The 19,887-nt window shown below is 54.3% G+C and overlaps 1 protein-coding gene across 1 annotated transcript; it reads right to left on the minus strand.

Moving 5' to 3' along the window:
* Positions 1-921: 921 nt before the first annotated feature.
* On the minus strand, positions 922-19,495 carry E2F2 (E2F transcription factor 2). Its single transcript, XM_056123611.1, has 7 exons — positions 19,247-19,495; positions 12,772-12,877; positions 9,055-9,274; positions 8,144-8,302; positions 6,530-6,644; positions 4,702-4,894; positions 922-1,187 (listed from the first exon to the last, which is right to left on the minus strand). The coding sequence occupies exons 1-7, from the start codon at positions 19,493-19,495 to the stop codon at positions 922-924; spliced, it is 1,308 nt and encodes a 435-aa protein (XP_055979586.1).
* Positions 19,496-19,887: the final 392 nt, after the last annotated feature.

Here is a 19,887-nt window from a genome sequence, read left to right on the forward strand (position 1 = left end):
TCCTTGGGACAGTTTCTGGGCTTAATCTCACCCTTCTCCATGTTGGCGTTGCCTCTGATTCCCAGTTCCCCAGGGCAAGGCAAGAACAGAGGAAAGATGCCCACAGGAAGCCCTTCCAGCTGCTTCCACATTCCTGTGGGGATTATTTTTACATTCTGAGGGGAGGAGAGGTAAGAATTCCAAAGGAAGGGTGTCTCTTAACCAGCTGCTCCTGTTCCCTCAGGGGCCTCAAGGGGAAATTTCCCTGCAAGCTCTCTGGACCAGAGACCAGGAGGCCAAACTGGAGCCTCTGCTGAGGGCAGGAGAGGCCCAAGGACCCGCAGGCTTGCTTCGAGAATTACAAGGCCTAAGTGCAATGAAGAGTTCCAGCAGACAGAACGGCCCCTCAGGGCCCAGCGCCCCATCACTGTGAGGCAATCAGGGTGGTGGCCTGGTTGCCTGGAAGCCAAGGCCTGCCCTTGGACTGTGCTGGGCCTGTCAGGGAAGTCCAACAAGAAAACGAGAATCTTCTTCCCTGCTAAAACTCAGGGAAAACAAACCAAACTCAACCTGAAATAAACTCCAAGGCTGTAAGTGCTTCCTGATAAGCCGAGGGCGCTAGCTATCCCTCAGAGGGAGGTGGCAGGGCCTGTCTCTGGACCCGGTCATCCCACCTGTGGCCCTTCATGTGAGAGGTCAGACGTAAGAGACTGGGGGAGCTTTCCCAGGCCCCGTGTCCACACAGATGGACTGGACCCAAGCCCTGATATTTTCCTCACTCCCTCCTCCACATCTCCCAGCAGGGGGGCGGCAAAGGAGCCGAGGAGGCCCCGAGCCCTGCGGGCGGCACCTTGTGTCCAATGTCCCTGTGCAGGCGGAGGGCCTGTCAGTCTGTGAGGAGGTAGAATCAGGAGTGGGGCTCCTGGCGGCAGGTCCGGCCCATCAATTGATCAGCAGGTCCCCGAGGTCATAAGAGTCGAAGAGGTCACTGATGCCCTCGCCCCCATCCAGGCCCCACAGGTAGTCGTCGGCTTCCAAGGGTGGGGAGAAGCTGATCAGAGGGGAGCTGCAGGGCAGGGTTGGGGACAGGAATTGGTCCTCTGTCTGCTGCAGAAGCGGGTGTGGCAGCTCCAGCATGCTGTCAGTGGCCTCCAGCGGGACCAGGGGCATTGGCGGCGGCGGTGGTGGCGGCGGTGGTGGCGGCGGGGCTGGTGGCACCTGGTGGGAAGTCAGCGCTGGCGCTGCAGAAAAAGAGGCAAAGGTCACACACCTGGCTTCTGCCAGTCAGGGCTCCACACAAGAACAACTGTGGGGGGGGGGGGATCTAGGAGCTATAGACCCTTCTCCAGTGGGAAGAGTAGAAATGGGCCAGGCAGGGCCACTGAATGAAGCAGCAGGTGCCTGAGGTCAGTGACACAGGGTCGCCCTCCCTTCCTGACCCCCGGCTCTGGCACTGGCCTGGGCTCTCCCACGCTCTTCCAGTTCCTCTCCCCAGGGGGGTCTCCTGCTATCCACACTCCGGGCTCACATTCCACAGGACCCCCTCTCCCCAGCAAGGCCCCTGTCCCTGAAATTCATTCCCAGCTACACGAGCAGCTCCCTCTCACTCTGCTAGATTCCCAGCAGCACACACACACACACACACACACACACACACACACACACACACACAGAGCTCTCGTGGCTCTAATCTTTTTTGTTGTTAGTTTGGTTGGTTGGGTTTTGAGCCACACCCAGCAGCGTTCAAGATTTCTGGTGGGCTCAGGAGAACATATGGGGTACCAGGGGTTGAACATGGGTCAGCAGTGTACAAGTCAAGTGCCCTACCCACTGTAATATCTCTCTAGTCCCTCATCATTCCTATCTTTAAAGAGCTCAGTCCCAGGGGCCAGAGGTTAGAAAATGATTTTTTACCTGGAGTCGGGGAGCAGCAAACAAGGCACCCCCTGCCACAGTGATCCTGATGCCCAGAATCTGACCATTGGAGTCATTCCTAAAACCCCGACCTAGGGTTGCTCTGGAAACAGGAAAGAGAGCACCCCCAGGCTGGCCACGCTGCCTGCCCTACCGACTAACTCCCAGGTGGCTCGGGGACTTAACCTGGAGGAGCCTCTGTCCCCAAAGAGGGCTGCTGCTTACAGCTGCCTCCCGGGAAAGCACAGCTGCTTGGCAGAAACCCCGCACTGGGAAGAGCAACTCCACAGACCCCGCTCCCAGGGCTCAGCTCTGAGGGAGTCAGTGTAGTTACCCTGTTAAGGGAAGAGGAAGTCGAGGAGAGACTGTGGACTGTATTTAAATGGGGTAAAAAAGTGATCAAACATTTGGCATATGGCCTGGGCTCCGGGAGGATGTGACCCCCCTGTCCCAGCTGTAGGCTCCCAGGCTCTGTCTTCTCGTGAGGGCAAACAAGGCTCCACCTCGCCAAGATAACACAGGCGAGAGCCTCTGCTCCCACAAGGCCTTGCTGTCTGGCTACGGCCTCCACTTGGGTTCCCTGGCTCAGGTGCACTTCCCTGGCTCCAACCCTGCACACTGAAACCTACTCCATATTCATGACAGAGTGCTGAGTGGCCCGTTTTAGAGATGCACCCACAGAGGCTCCAGCGGGTGAAAGCCACAGGCCCAGATACCACATCCCAGGGAGTATGGGGGGCCAAGTGCAATCCCTGCTCCCAGTTTTTGCTCCCTGCCTTTGGCTATAGTGAGGGTGTCCTCAGACTATCAGAGTCCAGATGCACAGTAGAAACAGTTCCAGCCAACCAGTGAGGGAGACGGGGAGGGGCGGGGCGGCCATTCCCCTGGCAAAGCCATCACAAGGGCCAAACTCAGGTCCTAAGACAGGGCAGCCTCCTCTTCAGTCAGGGCCCCGACACTCAGACCTCAAAATAAAACTGCTTTAGGCCAGGACAAGGCATCTGAATACAGGGTGTGTGTGTGTGTGTGTGTGTGTGTGTCTCAGAGGGGTGCAGAGAGACAGAGCACCTATAGCATGACCACTTCATATCCTCCTGTTCCTTCAGCAGGAACAGCAGAGAGCCCCCTGCAGTGTGTGTGGGGGTGCAACCCCTACGTGTTCCCCATCTCCTCCCCCTTATCGGCCTAGCCCCACCTCGTCTGCTCTGTAAGGGGAGGTGAGAAGCTGACCTCTCCAGGGGCCACCAGCTTCTCAGAGGACCACTGAAGAGAAGGTGGCTCAGCTCCTGAGAGTGGAGCATGTGTTGACAGCGGATTGAAGAGGCAGTGGGGCAGGAGAGGGGGGAGGGGCACGGGGTGGGGCACAGTCTGGAGCGGGAGATAGGCACTGGGAGGTGCCCCAAGGAGCAGAGGGCAGGTCCAGGGAGAAGCACCGGTCCGGGGACCATGCTAGGACACCGGAGAGATTACCAGAGCAGGAAGTCGAGCTCAAGCTCTGTCATCAGTTTGCTGTGGGGCCTTAGGGAAATCACTTGCCCTCTCTAGACCTCAGTTTACTCATGTGTGAAATGAAGGGCTGAATTTAGATCAGTGAATCTTAGTGAAGAACCTGTGCACAGAGCCAGGAGTCAACCCTGAGTACAAACAGGTGTGCTCCCACCACACACACACACACACACACACACACACACACACACCAAAAAAAACAAAGCAAAACAAAACCAAAACTTAGTTCTTCTCTCCTAAGTATTAAATTTCTCATCAAAAATCTGCATATTCCGGGGCCAGAGTGATAGCACAGCAGGTAGGGCATTTGCCTTGCATGCAGCCAAAACTGGGTTCAATCCCCAGCATCCCATATGGTCCCCCAAGCACCGCCAGGAATAATTCCTGAGTGCAGAGCCAGGAATAACCCCTGAGCATCGCTGGGTGTGACCCAAAAAGCAAAAAAAACAAAAACAAAAACAAAAACCTTTACATTCCTATTTGCCCACAGCTAGACACTCTGCAGTTAAAACCCTCATACACAGAAAGAACAGCACGAGCAACAGAGACAGCACGTCAAAACAAAAGCTAACAGTTCTTGCCAGCACTGTTTGAAGCATTTTACCCACCATAACCCATTTCATTCTCCCCACATCTTAGGGAAATACTGCGAATCACTATGCCAAATTTGCGGCTGAGGAATGTGATGCCCAAGAGCTGCCCAATTTGTCCGAAGGCCACCTCACTGGAATTCAGATCGGCCTCTCTCTGGTACCAGTCTTCAGTGCAATGAGGCCTATGCCCGGGTCTCGTAAGGTACAAAGAAGAAAGCACAGGCTGGAGTGATAGTACAGTGGGCAGGGTACTTACCTGAGTACCACTTGAGAGAGAGAGAGAGAGAGAGAGAGAGAGAGAGAGAAAGAGAGAGAAAGCAAGCAAGCCATAGTGGGTCAGAGAGATTGCACAGCAGAGGCTGGTTCAGTACTTGGTACCACACATGGTCCCCAGAATACCACCAGGAGTGGTCCCTGAGTACAGAGGCATGAGTAGACCCTGAGCACCAAGGGATATGACCCAGTCCCCCCATCTTAAAAAAAAAATAGAAGGCAGAGTGATACTACAGCGAATAGAGCATTTGCCTTGCACACGGCCGACCATGGTTTGATTTCCAGAATCCCATATGATCACAGGTATGGCAACAAAACAAAACACAACAAAGGAATAAAGCATAATTTATGAATGCGGAGTAGAAGGAAGGTTCCAACAAACACTGACCTGGAAGGGGAAACCTTGGTTGCATTCCCCAGACAGAGAGGGCCCTACCTGGAGATGCCACGGGTTCTGAAATGCCAGGGGTGATGCTACTGCTGGGCTGGGTGGAGTCACAAACAGGGCTGAGGGTGGAGGAGGAGGGCAGGAGCTCCTTAGCAGGACTGTCCGGTTCCTGCACCTCCTCCGGGCACAGGTAGACTTCAATGGGCCCTTGGGTGCTCTTCAGGTAGATCTGCAGGTTGTCCTGGAGTGGAAAGAGAAGGTGGCCCGGCACTCGGGGTCAGTGCATACAGAAGAATCCTCCCAGCTCTTGCCAAGCACGCACACCAGCCAGGCACCCAGTCCTGTGCCAGCTGCCCTGTGGGCCATATCTGCTCAAGTTGCCTGTTGGGCCCCCACTCTGATGTCCCTTTGGGAAACAAATCTTCCCTGCTGTCAGATCATGGAGATGAGGTGGGGAGGGAAGTAGCTACTCGGGGTATCACCTCAGACCAGTCCCATCAGGGTCAGGCCCACAACATGAGGAGCAAATGGAAACTCCCACCCCTTTGAGCTGCTGAGCTGGGGTCCTAAAGTCTGGCTTTACCAAGAAAGGGGGAGGGGCGCTCACCTGGGATGGCACAGAAAAAACAGAGTGAGGGAGAGAGGAGAGGGAGATTTTGAGTTGCAATTTGAACCCTGACTCCTAGTTTCTCCTGCAGTCTCCAAATCTCCCAGACCTGTCACTTAGCTCCCTGCCCCGCCCTCCTAAGACTTAGACTCCATGTGGTGTCGCTCGTCACAAGAGTTCAGATACTGAAGCGCCTCTTCTGCTTCCACTGCCCCTCTTCCTTTTTCATACCTCCCCCTTGCCACTGCTAAGCCACAATGATTACAGACCTGCCAGGGGCATGCAATCCAGCCTGCAGGCCTGGGCCATGGGGGCTCCAGTCGGTCACTGCTCTGCCAGGCAAAAATCCCACTCATTCCACAAGAACTAGTTAGGCCGTCACCACCCTTGGGTTCTTAGACCGGCCAGCCCTTTCTCCCAGCACCTCCTCAGTCTCTAGGTGTCAGCCTCACTGCCTGCTTGCTTGGGTCTTTTTATTCAGAGTGCCTCTAAAGAAAGATGAAACTTTATTTTTTTGTTTTGCTTTGTTTTGGGGCCACATCCAGCGATGCTCAGGGTAACTCCTGGCTCTGCACTCAGGAATTATTCCTGGAAGTGCTCAGGGGACCATATGGGATGCTGGGGATTGAACCTGGGTCGGCCGTGTGCAAGGCAAATGCCCTACCCACTGTACTATCTCTCCAGTCCAAGATGGAGCCTTATTGATTCCTCCACGAAATAATTTATTTCTTGAGTCCTTATCATCCATCTAATTCTGGGCCGAGGACAGAGCATGAGTGTTCCAAGCCGTGGTGGTCTTAGGTTTCTTGGAGGAAGCGACATTCCAGTTGGGTCATGGTAAAGCAGGACAGAGAGAGGAAAAGGCTGACGGGAACCCAAGCAGGGAGGTCTTGTTCTAGGGACGTTTTCTGTGGGGCAAATGAGGTCAGTGTGGCCCCAGCAAACCCAGGGAGGGGCTAGTGCTGATAAGGAGATTGGCCAGGGCAGCACGACACACTTTAGGGGAAAACTCTGCTGAGCATGTGGTTTCTTGTGGGCACATGACACCTTGGATGGGAGACACAAAGGAAGAAGGAGAGTTTCTCCTGGTCTAGAACCTGATCCCCTTGTCCTTTCCAACTTCTATTTCTGTCCCCTCAGAGACCGTCAATCATGCCACAGGGATCAGACTGAAGAGGGAAGCTTGTGCTGGGCAGTGCCAGGGACAGAGGCGCCAGGGCTGCCCCAGGTTCTCCTCAGTCCGTTCTCTCCCAAATGACTCCTACTCACCTCGTTCCTCTCGGGCACCTCCAGTCTTGTCTGTGGAGGGGCCTTGACAGCGATCACTGTCTGCTCCTTAAAGTTGCCAACAGCCCGGATGTCCTGGTAGGTCACATAGGCCAGTGTAGGGGCGGGTGAGTTAAGGGAAAGGGAAGTGACTGGTCAAAATTCAAACCCCAGCCTGGCGGACAGGGCCAACCCCCCTCTGCTAAACCTCTGACCATCTCACTCTGACTCCTTTATGCAGCTTCAATGTGACAAGAACTATTCTGTGGCCAGAGAGAGAGATGGCTCAACGTGCTGAGTGCCAGCTCTGCATGTGGGAGGCCTGACTGGGTTCACTAGCACCACACGGCCTCCGGAGAACTGTTGGGTGTGGCCCTGAAGGTTGAGCATTCCCAGGGTGACCCTCTGGAACTGTCTTACTGAACTACCCACCCGGTCAGCTGAGTATGTATGGCCCAGAGTGGCCCCTGTTCCCTTGAGCACTGCTTGGGAAGCGTATCCCCTACAGGAAAAAAAAATACGTAGAAACTAGATAGCAAACTGGCATTATAGAATGTGGTGGAACTATTCAAGACAGCTTTGACTTTTTTTTTCTTTTTGGATCACACCCAGCAATGATCAGGGGTTACTCCTGGTGCTGCACTCAAGAATTATTCCTGGAGGTGCTCAGAGGACCATATGCGATGCTGGGAATCGAACCTGGGTCGGCCACATGCAAGGCAAATGCCCTACCCGCTGTGCTATGGCTCCAGTCCCCCAGTACAGAAACTTTTAGACAAATGAAAAGACAAAAAGTTGGACAAAGGTGCTGCAGAGATAGCTCAAGGAGCTGAATGCAGGCTTTGGAGTCAGGAAACCTGGGTTCAATCCCCAGCAACAACAGTCCCTGAGCACCTCCTTGAGTGACTCCTGAACATGACCAGGTGGTGCCAAAAAAACCCACTGAAAAAGAATCGGACAAAAATTATGATGCATTTCTGTAAAGTTTGTGAGTGTGGCTGCCTTTCCTTCCACCTCTGCTACCTCCTCCAGCCCTGAGGCAGCAGAACCACCCACTCCACTCCCTCGGGAGCCTATTTTGTGCAGAAGATGAAGATGGAAGTAGTTACAAAAGTAAATATAAAACATGAATTAATCAGCTGTTACAGGCCAGACTCCCACTCACCAGCAGGTTAGTTTGAATTGGGGTGGGGGTGGGGGGACTAGAAAGTGGTACCCTAATTTCCAACTGCCCCTCCACATCGTGGAAGAATCCACTGTACTTGTCTTATTCCTTTTTTTGTTTTTGGACCCAACCCAGCTGTGTTCAGGGTTATTATCTCTGGTGGTGCTCGGGGGACCATATGGAATGCTGGGAATGGAACCCAGGTTGGCCTAGTACAAGGCAGGTGCCTTACCTGCAGTACTATCATACTGGTCTCTCCTGGCCTTAATTCTACAGTGAGAAAGTAACTTCAATAGACCCAAGAGGAGGAAGGAAGAAAAAGAGATGCCAGACCCCAAGGGCAAGCAAGTTCCTGTAGGAATGTGCTACCGCAACTCTGGATAGATACCAACAAACCACAGGCCTCTCTGCTCCCTGACCCCTGGCCCCTTCACTCCCAGCGCAGAGGATATCTCTTGTTGGCCTTGTCCTCCGTCAGGTGCTTGAAGCTCAGAGAGCAGCTCTGGATGAGCTGGTCCAAGGACTGCTCCATGCTTGTCAGCTCCTTCAGCTCCTGCCCCAGCTGCTGCTGCTTCCCAGGCCGGGTGGGGTCTTCCGACAGTGCTCTGCCTCTGAGAACAGAGCAGCCCCCATGTCAGTCTCAGTCGACCCCCACGGCCCCAACCCGGACAACTATGCAGAACCATATACAAATGAGGCAGGTAAAAGTGCCAGGAAGGGTATCAGGGATGGATGCCCAGCACTGGACCTGCTCTCAGGGAACTGCCAGGGACTGGAGCTTGAAGAAGAATTAACAAGTCAAGGTATGAACTCTATTGGGGGGAAGAGGGATCAACTTTGTCTATCCTGTGCCTCAGTTTCTCCCCGAAACTGGCAGGCAGTTGGAGTTTCTTCTCCCGCCCAGGTTCCTTGGGCTTATGCCAGGGGCTGTAGGGCTCTTCAATCAGACCTGGGAAGATGGCTCAAAGGGCGAGAGTGCAGAGCCTGGGCTCAGTCCCTGGCAGTGCATGGTCTCCCAAGCATTGAGCTGGGCACAGTCTCCATGCATTTTGCAGGTGTCATGGGGATGGGGGGGGATGGTGTGGTTCCCCAAGTGCCACCAAGAGTGATCCCTGAGGGCAGTCAGAAGTAAGCCCTGAGCACAGCAGTTTGGGGTCCATGAAAACAAAAACAATGCAAATAGAGACCTGTAAAAGTGAGGCAGGAGCGGGAAGTACTATCTCAGAGCTGCAGGGAGCTTATACCTCGCAAAAGCCTGTTGAACTTCACTTTTGGTCCACCTGACATTCACAGCCATCGGAGCCGGTCCCTGGCTCTGCCCACTGCAAGGGTACCCACCGGTGCCCTCAGCCCTGGCACTCACACCCACTGGATGTTGTTCTTGGCCTTCTTGCGGATGAGCTGGATGCCCTCCAGTACGTTGGTGATGTCATAAATGCGCCGCTTCTGCACGTCCAGCACTTCCGCTGCCCAGTTCAGATCCAGGACCCCATCCTCAGACTCATTCAGGAGGTAAATGAACTTCTTGGTGAGCAGACCCAGTGACGTGTCATACCGAGTCTTCTCCCCAGGAGACTTGGGAGCTGAGGAAGAAAGGAGCCCCGTGACTGCTCAACTAAACCTCCTCCATCAACCAGGACCTAGTAAGCATCACCATCATCACATCAGCACCTACTTGCCAGACTACAGAACACTGGGAGGCAGGGGTCACTCACCAGCACTGTGCGAACCAGGAACCAGGTATCTAGACAGGAAGTGGCCTCCTTAAGATCTCCCATGGGGTGAGTGATAGTTCAGCAGGAATGGCACTTGCCTTGTATACGACTGACCTAAATTAAATCCCCAGCACTCCATATCCCCAGAGCTCACCAGGAGTAATCCCATAGTACAGAGCCAGGAATCAGCCTGAGCACCACTGGATGTGCAACCTCCCCAACCAAAAAAAAAAAAAAAATTTCCCAGCCAGGGCCAAAGAAATAGTACAGAGGGTAAGGTGCTTGCCTTACATGTGGCTGATCCCAGTTCAATCACATACAATCTTCTGAGTACTACCAGGAGTGACCCCCGAGCACAGAGTCAGGAGTAGCCTCTGAGCACTGCCAGGTGTGGTGCCAACTCTTCCTCGTCCCCAAAAGAGATTTCTCTGTCAGATGCATTGATGGGGCTGGAAAACCTACGTCCTAAGCCCTGATTCAGAAACCACTCCACACAACCTTAGGGAAGCTATACACCACCACCACCACCAAATATTTACCAACCGTTGTCACTGTTCTAAGCACTTTCCCTATATAACAAATTTAATCCTTACAACCCCTGTAAGCTTGGCAGACAACCATTTCCATTTTATATCCGAGAATCCAGACTCACAACCAGTTAAGAAACTTCTTAAGGAATAAAGGACAGAGGTCAGGGTGCTCGTCTCACATATGCAGGACCTTGAGTTCCACCTCAGCACTACCTGCTCCTCCCCCCTCAAGTACCACCAGGTGTGGTGGACTCCGGTGGACCCCAGCACTGCTGGACTGGAGCAGCACTGCATCACCAGGCCTTAGTGTGGAACTGACAGGCTGGGTGGCCAAGTATTACTGGAAAGGGTCCCTGAGCACCCTGAGCACTGCTTGGGAGGTCCAAAAAAAGAAACCTGTTCAGCTAGGAGTGGCAAAGCAGAGATTTAAATCCAGGAATCCTGGCTTCTTGAAACAGAAAGGAGACTGTGTCTTCCTTCTTAATCATTACCCTATCCTGCCAGTTATGTCAGGAATTTGGAAACGGGGTAGGAAGGGAATAACAAGATTGGATTTGAGAACATGTTTATCAACTTGGTCTTTCTTCTCATGTGTTGCTCAACGATTGTGAGGAATCAGTCCTAGACTGTCAAAAGGAGCAGATTCATGAAAAAGGTCTCTTTCTTAATGAGGCCAACGTCACAAGACCACATTTCAGATGCAGCTCTTAAACCACAAAAGGACTTTTGCAATCAAGGAATTTGTAAATCATATAGCAAGAGAGTGGTCAAACAAGTTCTGGAAACTGAAATTTTAGTGTGTCACAGATTCCTTGGGACAGGACTTGACTTAACATATAGAAGGCAGCCATCTGGCACACAGACTGCTTTGCTTTGTTTTGACAGCACATCTGGTGGTAACCAGCACTTAGGGTTGTTCTCAGTAGTGCTCGGGGGATCACGTGGTGCTGGGGATAGGACCCAGGCCTCGTGTAGGCAAAGCATGCACTCCAGCCCTTTGAGCTCTCCGATGGACACAGGTACTGATTTTACAAATTTTGCAACCAAGGCAGATATTACTAATTGATTGCCCTTAGGCTCCTTTAAAAAAGAACTTTGGGCAACCTCTATCAATCAACTGAAGAGGAAACTTCCTATTCTTCATCACTCCTTCCTTCCTTCAGAGGAAACTCCTTTCTTCCTTTCTTCCTTCCTTCCTTCCTTCCTTCCTTCCTTCCTTGAGAGGAAACTTCCTATTCTTCATCACTACTTCCTTCTTTCCTTGAGAGGAAACTTCCTATTCTTCATCACACCTTCTCCTTCCTCCCTCCTTCCCTCTCTCCCTCCCTCCCTCCCTCCCTTCCTTTCCTCCTTCCTTTCTTCCGGCTTTTGGGTCACATCAGGCAATGCTCAGGGGTTTACTTCTGGTTCTGCATTCAGGAATTACTCCTGGTTGTGCATGGAGAACCATACAGAATGCTGGAGATGGAATCTGTGTCAGCTGCGTGCAAAGCAATTGCCTTCTCCACTATACTATGGTGTTTTAGGGATCACAAACCAAGGTTCACAAAAGAGGAATAAGCCAGGGCAGCGCCCTGCTCAGATCCACCAAATTTCCTCTTTTCTTGGGGGGGAGGGGGAGATGGTGGGGGCCATTCCTGGCTGTGCTAAGGGGTAACTCCTGGCTCTGCACTCAGGAATCACTCTTCACAGTACTCAAGAGACCATGTGGAATGCCAGGGATCAAACCCGGGTGGGCTGCGTGAAAGGTAAGCAAGTACCCACTGTGCTATTTCTCTGGCCCATCAGACCCCCCTCCTCCAAACTTCTGACCATCAGGCTTCCACCCGGTCATATGCCTTTTTCACTAGGCTTCCAACCCCCTAAATTAGCAATCCTTACTAAATACAGGTCTGCTGTGACCAGAGTATTCACTTAAAATATCAAGAGGCAGAAATTCCCTCCCACTTAGCTTTAGAAAAAAACATCTGGGCATCCTCTGGATCGTAAAACTTCCTGGGCAAGACAGTGAGTAAATCCCCTGTTGTTTCCCCTGGATCACTTATTTATTTATTTATTTATTTATTTTTTAATGTTTTTGGTGTTTGGGCCACACTTGCTTTGCTCAGGGATCACTCCTGGCGGGCTCAGGCAACTATACAGGGAAACAGGAATAGAATCTGGGTCAGTCACGCGCAGGGCACAAGCCTTACCTGCTGTGCTACTCTCCAGCCCCAGATCACTTCCAGAGAGGAAGACCCTGGCTAGCCCCTCTGCTCTTCTGTACTGGATTTTCTCTTTTAGAAAACATCAGATTGAATTAAATTTAAAAGAACTTTTTATTCTCTTGGCTATACTCAGAGGTGGTCAGGGCTTATTCCTGACTCAGTGCTCCGGGGTCACTCCTGGTGGGGCTCAGGGACCCTATGGGGCACTGGGGATAGAGCCCAGGTCAGCTGCATGCAAGGCAAGTGCTCTGCCTGCTTTACTATCTCTCCCACCCCCCAAACCTTTTAAAAGTAGCATGCTCCTAAGTAAAGGGTCGGTCACCATCTTTAGGTCACAAGAGTTTCCATGGTGTGGGAGAAGTAGCTAGAAGGAGTGGATACTGCGGTTCTAGTTCACACGGCCCAAACAGACCCCATGTATCAGCTGGGAGACCGCGGGCAGGTCACTCAAAGCCTGAGTCTCAAGTGCAATGGGAAACCTGCCCACCTACAAGGCCCCTAGTGGGAATGAGAATGGCCTGTAAGTGGGACAGCGTGGTGAACTGGACAGGACTGCTGCCCTCTGCCCCTGTGCACCCCACCCCCATCTCCTGAGCCTGCCCAAAGATGCCCGATCAGTACCGCTTACTTTTGGGGCTGGGAAGACCATCCAAGCGAATGTACTTCCCCTTGGGAGTCCGGAATTCAGGAACCACAGGCCTCCCGATCCCCTCCAGGTCCAGCTTCCTTTTGGCCTTGGAAAGAGAGAGGAGAGAGAGGTAGGGTTTGAGCAGCATTCCACCTTCAGCCATTCCGACACGGAGCAGCCACTGCTCATGCCTCAGTTTACCGACCCATGAAACAGTCTCAGGACTTGGCATATCGGTATCAACGACCTGAAAAGTGAGCTTCCAGGGGGAAGAAAGCCTTGTTTTTTGAAAGGGCCCTGACAGCACTGTCCCCCTCTGAGGCCCAAGCTCTTGAGCAAGATGAACTGAGAACTCACGGAATCTTAAAAACAGGCCCCAATGGGGCTGGAGGGATAGTATAGCGGGTAGGGTATTTGCCTTGCATGGGGCCAACCCAGGTTCGATTCCCAGCATCCCATATGGTCCCCCAAGCACCACCAGGAGTAATTCCTGAGTGCAGAGCCAGGAGTAACCCCTGAGCATCGCTGGGTGTGGCCCAAAGAAGGAAAAAAAAAAAAACAGGCCCCAAAGTCACTTCCACATCCCTTCCCGCCCCTCCAGGACGATGCAGGGAGGAAGGAGTAGGTGTGGCCTAATCCCACACATCAGGCTGGGGAGCAGGCCTCCCCCCTTCCCCTGCCAAGCAGCTGGCCCAGCCAGCCTCGGTGCCCATCACAGCCCCACAGCTGGCCCTTATCAGGGTGGGGCTGGGCATCCGCCCAGACCCAGGGGACTTCCTGGCTCAGTGCCACACCCGAGGGAGGTGCCCACATTGGGAAGCAATGCAAACAACCCACCCCCCCATCCCTATATTTGAGCTCCAGCTTGAGGGCCCCAGGGCCGCCTGAATAGACTTCATTTGCCATTCTTTGCCCAGAAGGGCAGACAATGAAGCCTTCCCCGTGTCTTAAGGACCAGCAGCTGAGGCCCCTCTGCTCCTCCCCCCTCTCCCCATGCCCTGTTCCCGCCAAGCTTGGGAAACACCTGCTGGGGAAATCAAACCACAGACCCATCTGTTCCTCTCCACACCACCACCACCAGCCCAATGAGGCTCAGAACTGCAGTGCCCCGGAAGGGGCCTCTCTCCTGCTCTTGGCTGGGCCAGGGCAGGGCACGGGCACCAGGGCAGTAGGGCATAGGTCAGAGCCCTGGGTTTGAGCCTCCCCTCTCCTTCATGCACTCACTGTGACCTGGGAAACACTCCACATCTAAGAGTCTGTTTCCTCCTCTGTCAAGTGGGGAAAAAAAAATCAACCTTCCTTGGGGTTGGATAGACAGTACAGTGGGGAAGCCTTGCATGCAGTCAACCCGGGTTCGGTCCCCAGCATCCCATCCCCTCACCCCTGAGCACTACCAGAGTGATTCCTGAGTGCAGAGCCAAGAGTAACACCTGAGCATTGCTGATGTGGCCCAAACACAAAAACAAAACAAAACAAAAAAAGAGACCTTCCTCAAGGGGCAGTTGTAAGGATTTTGAGGAAATATCTTCTGCCCTGTGCTCAGTCTGTGGCTCCGCATGTAATAGCTGTCCAGAAATGCAGTGTCCTGGGGCTGGAGCAATAGTACAGCCGACCCGGGTTCAATTCCCAGTACCCCATATGGTCCCACAAGCACTGCCAAGAGTAATCCCTGAGCATTGCTGGGTATGGTCCAAAAATGGAAAGGGGGCTGGAGCAATGGCACAGTGGGTAGGGAGTTTGCCTTGCACGCGGCCGACCCGGGTTCGATTCCCAGCATCCAATATGGTCCCCTGAGCACCGCCAGGAGTAATTCCTGAGTGCATGAGCCAGGAGTAACCCCTGTGCATTGCTGGGTGTGACCCAAAAAGCAAAAAAAAAAAAAAAAAAAAAAAAAAGCAAAAATGGAAAGAAGGAAAAAAAGAAGGAAAGAAGGAAGGAAGGAAGGAAGGAGAGCAGGAAGGAGATTCCTTCCCTCAAGTGCAACCTCAGCCTCTTCACTGACACACCTGCTGGGGGTCACAAGGGCGCACTGCTTTTCTCTCCTCCTCCCCACTTCCTGGACACCCCTGCCCTGGATGAAACAGAAATGCCTATTTTTTCATTGTTTCAGAGGGCCACACCCAGTGGCACTCAGGACTACCCCTAGTGATGCTCAGGGGACCGTGTGGTGCCAGGGAGCAAACCAGGGCTTCCAGCATGCAAAGTATGCACGCCAGCCTGCTGAGACCTATTTTACTTAACCTTTGGTAGTGATGCGGTCACGCTCAGCAGAGCGAAGGCTTCTAACTGCTGCTGACACAACTGAGCTGACAGGTGTGAGATCCGGCAACAGCTCTTCCTGTTGTCAGCTGCCCCTACCTCTGCCTTCTCCGGAAGGTCTTCCTGGACTATTGTGAGGACCCCTGATCCTTCATTGGCAGCGTCTAAGTACGATCTCCCTTTCCTTCCTCCTCATACTATACAGGATCCAAATACCTCCTTTATTCCTTTTATTATTCCTCTAGAGTTCTCTCTGGAATATTCCTTTCCTAACCTCCTGACTGGTAAGCTCCTTGGTTCTAGGGAGTGATTCATCAACCCTCAGTTTGTCTCTAAGGAAAAGCCCACATTCACTGAGATCTCCCCATGCCCCGGGCCAAGCTCCAATAGCCAAGCCCTCACAGAACCTTTCCAAGACCACAAAACCCCATCTGAGAGCAGAAGGATGGAGAGCTGGTGAGCCCTGAGGCCTTCAGCCGTCCCAACCTATTCCAGGAGCCTCCATCCGTCTCTTCAAGGAGCTCTCAGTGCAGGGAGAGGAAGGGAAGGTCAGACTAGGGTCTAGCAGAGGCAGAGTGGGCTCATCCAGATCTCCTCACCCCCACTCTGGCCCCCAACCCAGGCTGGCCCCTGCTGAGCTCACGCTCTGAGACACACGAGGCGCCTGCAGAGTCCTGAATAAGGGACCCCGTGCTGGCTGCATGTGCCGCTCCGTCCTGCCCCAGCAGTATGACAAGGCACGGGACACAGAGGGCGTAAGTCACCTGCCCAAGATCACACAGAAAAGAGCTGAGTCAGGACTCATGTCAGTCTGACTCTGAGGCCATATGCCAGGCTGCCTCGGTGCCATCCCAGCAAGAGACCCCAGAGTTGCTAGAATTTGAGCCAAGGCCTGGCTGTGCCCATATACCTCCAGCCCTTTAGTGTATACACACACACACACACACACACACACACACACACACAACCTCAAGGCCCGTAAGCTGAAAAGTGCTCCCTGATACCTTCGGGCATGGCTGAAGAGGAGCCAGCAAGGACAGAGGTGACAGAGGACCATAGGGAGGACCAAGGTGAGGGACAGCTGAGCCCAGGCCTTGGAACCGGTCTTTCCTGGGTTCCCCTCTCATCTCCCCATCCACTTGACCCCATGGGCGGATGAGCCGGGCACATCCGTTGACCTCTCAAGCCCTATTCATAAACTGGGGCTAACGTGTTCCATCTCTGCCAGGACTCAGACATACACGCAGCCAAGTGCCTTGCCCATGGTGGCAAGTGTCACGTGGGAGAATTGCTGGCACTGAGGCATCAGGGGTGCCAGCAGGAGGAAAGAGCAGGCTGCAATAAACGGGGAGGGGCTAGAGCAAAGGTCTGGGGCACGCCTACAGCCACCTGCCCGCCCCTTTGGCTATTTCTAGAAAGCCTGGCCAGGGCATCAGGATGTGACAAGGCATTTGGCTAGTATGTATGAGGTCCTGAGTTTTCTCTCTTCTCTCTCTCTCTCTCTCTCTCTCTCTCTCTCTCTCACACACACACACACACACACACAAACACACCTTACCAAGCCCCAGGGAGAAAAGCAAAATTCCTTCCTCAGAGGCCCAGAGACTACCAGACAAAGCCCTTTCCCCACAGTAAATGGGGAAACCTGGGCTCAGAGCAGGGGAAGTGAATGGCCCAGATCACCGGGAAGTGGAGTCAGGCACTTCCAAAGCACTAAGCCCTGGCTCCACAGTCGGAAGGAGCGAGCATTCGGGGTTGAACCTTTTGCCCTGGGACCCTCTGCCATGCCTCTATGAGCCAAGATGTCCTTATCTGGCCTCGTCAGGTGGTTTGTGGAAATGGTGATGTTCTTTGGCCTGGTTCTTTTGTGATGTTCTTTGGTGATTTGTGGAAATGCTCATTCAGTTTGAGGCCTCTCAGAGAAAATGGGCAAATCACAAGGGAAGCCGAGCAGAATGCCCACCCTCCGCACAGTTGCCGCAGGGTACACTTGAGGAGGGCAATGTGGCCAGCCAGAGCAGGCACTCAGCATAGCAGCATGCCAGCTGGCTTTCTCCAGAAGGTGCTGGAAAGAGCACCAGAAGGGCAGTGAAGGGAAGTGGACTCTCACTTTCACTTAGACTTGCTTGCCGCCCCCGGGCAGCGCCTGAGGTCCCTTTAAACAGTGGCTCTGCCACAAATCCTGCACACCCTGCACTTTGCAGCCCAGCCACAAAGCAAGCAGCCACACCCAGGGTTGGGTTTGGAGCCGTTCCAGGTCACGCCCTGGTAAAATGAGTAAGCAGGGGACCCAGGCCTGCCCACAGGGCTGGGGACATAGACATCTGGGGGCTGACAGGAGAGAAAAAAGGAGGCTCGGGTCTGGTAAGCTTTTCAGGTCATCTGATACAAGGAGACCACCCCACGGCAGGTCTTGGCCTATGTCTCGGAAAGATGACTTTCTGTCACTGCTCAGCTTCCTCATCTGATGTCCTGAGGTCTCATCCCTGATACCCTGACCAAGATAACAAATGGAGAGACTGCCAAGCAGTGCCCAGCACAAGACAAGCAGAGCCCCAAAGAAAGCCATTCTTGCTGAGATCACAGAGCCCCGCGGGGTGAAGGAGCAAACAGTAGCACTGGGCTCACTGGGGAGGGAAGCAGTTAAAAACCACAGCTGTTATGGAGACTCCGCCTGAGTGCCTGACAGCAGCTGGCCAGAGGAGAGCGTGGGCTCCCCCACTAAGCCCCTTCTGGGGGCTACCAGCTCCCAAGTCAGGCTGTAGCAGGCAAAGTTAAGTCTTCAGGGAAGAGACTGACAGAGCTGAGATTCACAATCACATTGGGGGTCATGCCTACATCCCCCTGTATGATACTGAACACACCGCATCCCTTCTCTGAGCTTCAGTTTCCTTCTGGTCACCTACTGCACAAGTTGACCGAACAAAACAAAAATGCTTTGGGCTGCAGAATGTTGAAGCCAGCCCCACTTATCCTCAGCCGCTCGACCTGTGAAATGGGAAGCGAACTCCTGCTTCCTTCCTGCTCTTTGGAAATCATCGTGCAGCAAGGTGAATGCCCTGAGCATGGTAAAGCAGAAGCCCAGTGGCAGAGACTAGGGGCTCTGTCCGAGGGCTGTGCCAGCTGATGGACACAGACCTCTACAGTGCTGCAGTGATCTTCTCCAGGTCCTGAAGTTCCTCCGCGCTCACACTTAAGTAGATTCACAACACCCCCTCTCCCTCCAGACAGTACTTGCAAAACCCACCGGATAAACAAGGAGGAGAGCATGACCGCACCCACAACCCCCCCCATACACACACACCTTTGCAGAAGGAAACCAAAGGCCCAAAGCCCCCTCACACCAAACAGAACAAAGACTTGTCCAAAGACACACAATGAATCATCAGCAATCAAAACCCCAAACCAGGCTCCCCAGCCTCGGCCCACCCCACACCCCCAGGGCCTTTCCCACTCCACCCCCACCCAATGGCTGTTTCAGTTTTTACCGGCTCCAAGAATTCCGCTCCCACAAAACACACCCTGTGCAGTGCCACCACACTCCGGGCCCTCCCTGGCAACAGGCCTGGGGGTTTGAGGAGGAACAATCTGAACAAGAAGAACCCCAGGGGCTGCCCTGACTTGCACCTGCTGCTGGCTATCTGGGAGGGGACTGCTAGGGGGGAAACCGAGGGCAGATTTTTGCGGAGGAGTGGATGGGATGGAAAATTTGGAGTGGGTCCCAAACAAACTGTACCTGAGAGACAACCCCCACCACCACCACCCTTTAAAGTCCACACTGTAATCCTATGCCAAGGCCCTGGGCCGGGACAATAGCTGGAGTCCAGCGCTGGCTTCTGGGTCAAACAATGAATGAAAGAATGAATGAAGCCACCTCGTTTGCCGGTTCCCGGGAATTCTCCAAGGTCGCAGGGAGCACTTGGGGGGCAACGGGCTAGATCGCCACACTCCCCACTCAGTGCCGCACCCCAAATGGATAAGCTGATTTCCATCCCAAGTCTAAAACAGTATCTTCGGCTCAGATGTTGGTGCGGGGGGGGCGGGGGAGGGGGGAGGGAATGTTGCTAGGGGTCCACCCTCTCCATCCCCCAACTCGACCCGCATCTCTCGGGGGAGGCCCAGACGCCCCTCCCTCCTTTCCCACGCCCGGCTCAGCAGGAGGAGAAGCCGTCGGGCGCGGGCAGGGGGTCAGAGGCGCAGGGGTCCCCAGCGTTACCGGTAGCCGGCCGGCGGGCACGCAGCGCACAGCCTGGCCGTCCGGGCCGTGCGGGGTGGCGTCGAGGCAGGTGCCCGGCGCGGCGGCGGGAGGCACGGTCTGCGGGTACAGCGGCGTGTAGTAGGCGGTGGTCTGGCAGAGCTGCGGGCTGCCGAGGCCGGGGGGCCAGAGCTCCGAGGGGCTCAGCGCGGCCATCGCTTTCGGCGGCGGTCCGGCGGCGGGAGCCACGGCCGCGGGTCCTCGGAGCATGGCGAGAGCAGCGCCCCCTGCCCCCGCGGGTCGGGCACCTGCGGGCTCTCCCGGGCCGCCGCCGGACCCTCCCCTGCTGCCCCGCCCCGCGCCCAGCAGGAAGGCCCCCGCTCCGGGCGAGGGTGGCGGCCGTGCCCGCGCCGCGCTCGGGCTGCCCCGGGAGCCGCGGGCGCGCCACGGATCCCTCTCGCCGCGCTCTCCGCTCCGAGCCTTTCTCGCCCTCTTCCTTTTTTCTTCCCCCCTCAGTGTCGTCTTGTTTTCCTTTCTTTCTTTTCTTTTTTTTTTTTAGCGCCAAAGTGCGTGCCGCGAAATTCAGATCTCCCGCGGAAAACGCCGCGCTCCCATTGGCCGCCGCGCCCAGCGCCAGCGCCGCCCCCCGGAAAGGAGCGGTC

Source organism: Sorex fumeus, unplaced genomic scaffold, assembly GCF_029834395.1.
Source record: "Sorex fumeus unplaced genomic scaffold, SorFum_2.1 ptg000047l, whole genome shotgun sequence".
NCBI lineage: Eukaryota > Metazoa > Chordata > Mammalia > Eulipotyphla > Soricidae > Sorex > Sorex fumeus.

What these genes read in the sequence shown, in the direction of transcription:
- E2F2 (XM_056123611.1), bottom strand. Translation starts at nt 19,495, where the DNA reads ATGCTCCGAGGACCCGCGGCCGTGGCTCCCGCCGCCGGACCGCCGCCG. An exon ending in GAGGACAAGGCCAACAAGAG is followed by an intron (nt 6,645 to 8,143) that starts ATATCCTCTGCG and finishes ACCCGCCCCTAC; the next exon opens with ACTGGCCTATGTGACCTACC. An exon ending in AGGTGCCCGAGAGGAACGAG is followed by an intron (nt 4,895 to 6,529) that starts GTGAGTAGGAGT and finishes TTTCCACTCCAG; the next exon opens with GACAACCTGCAGATCTACCT.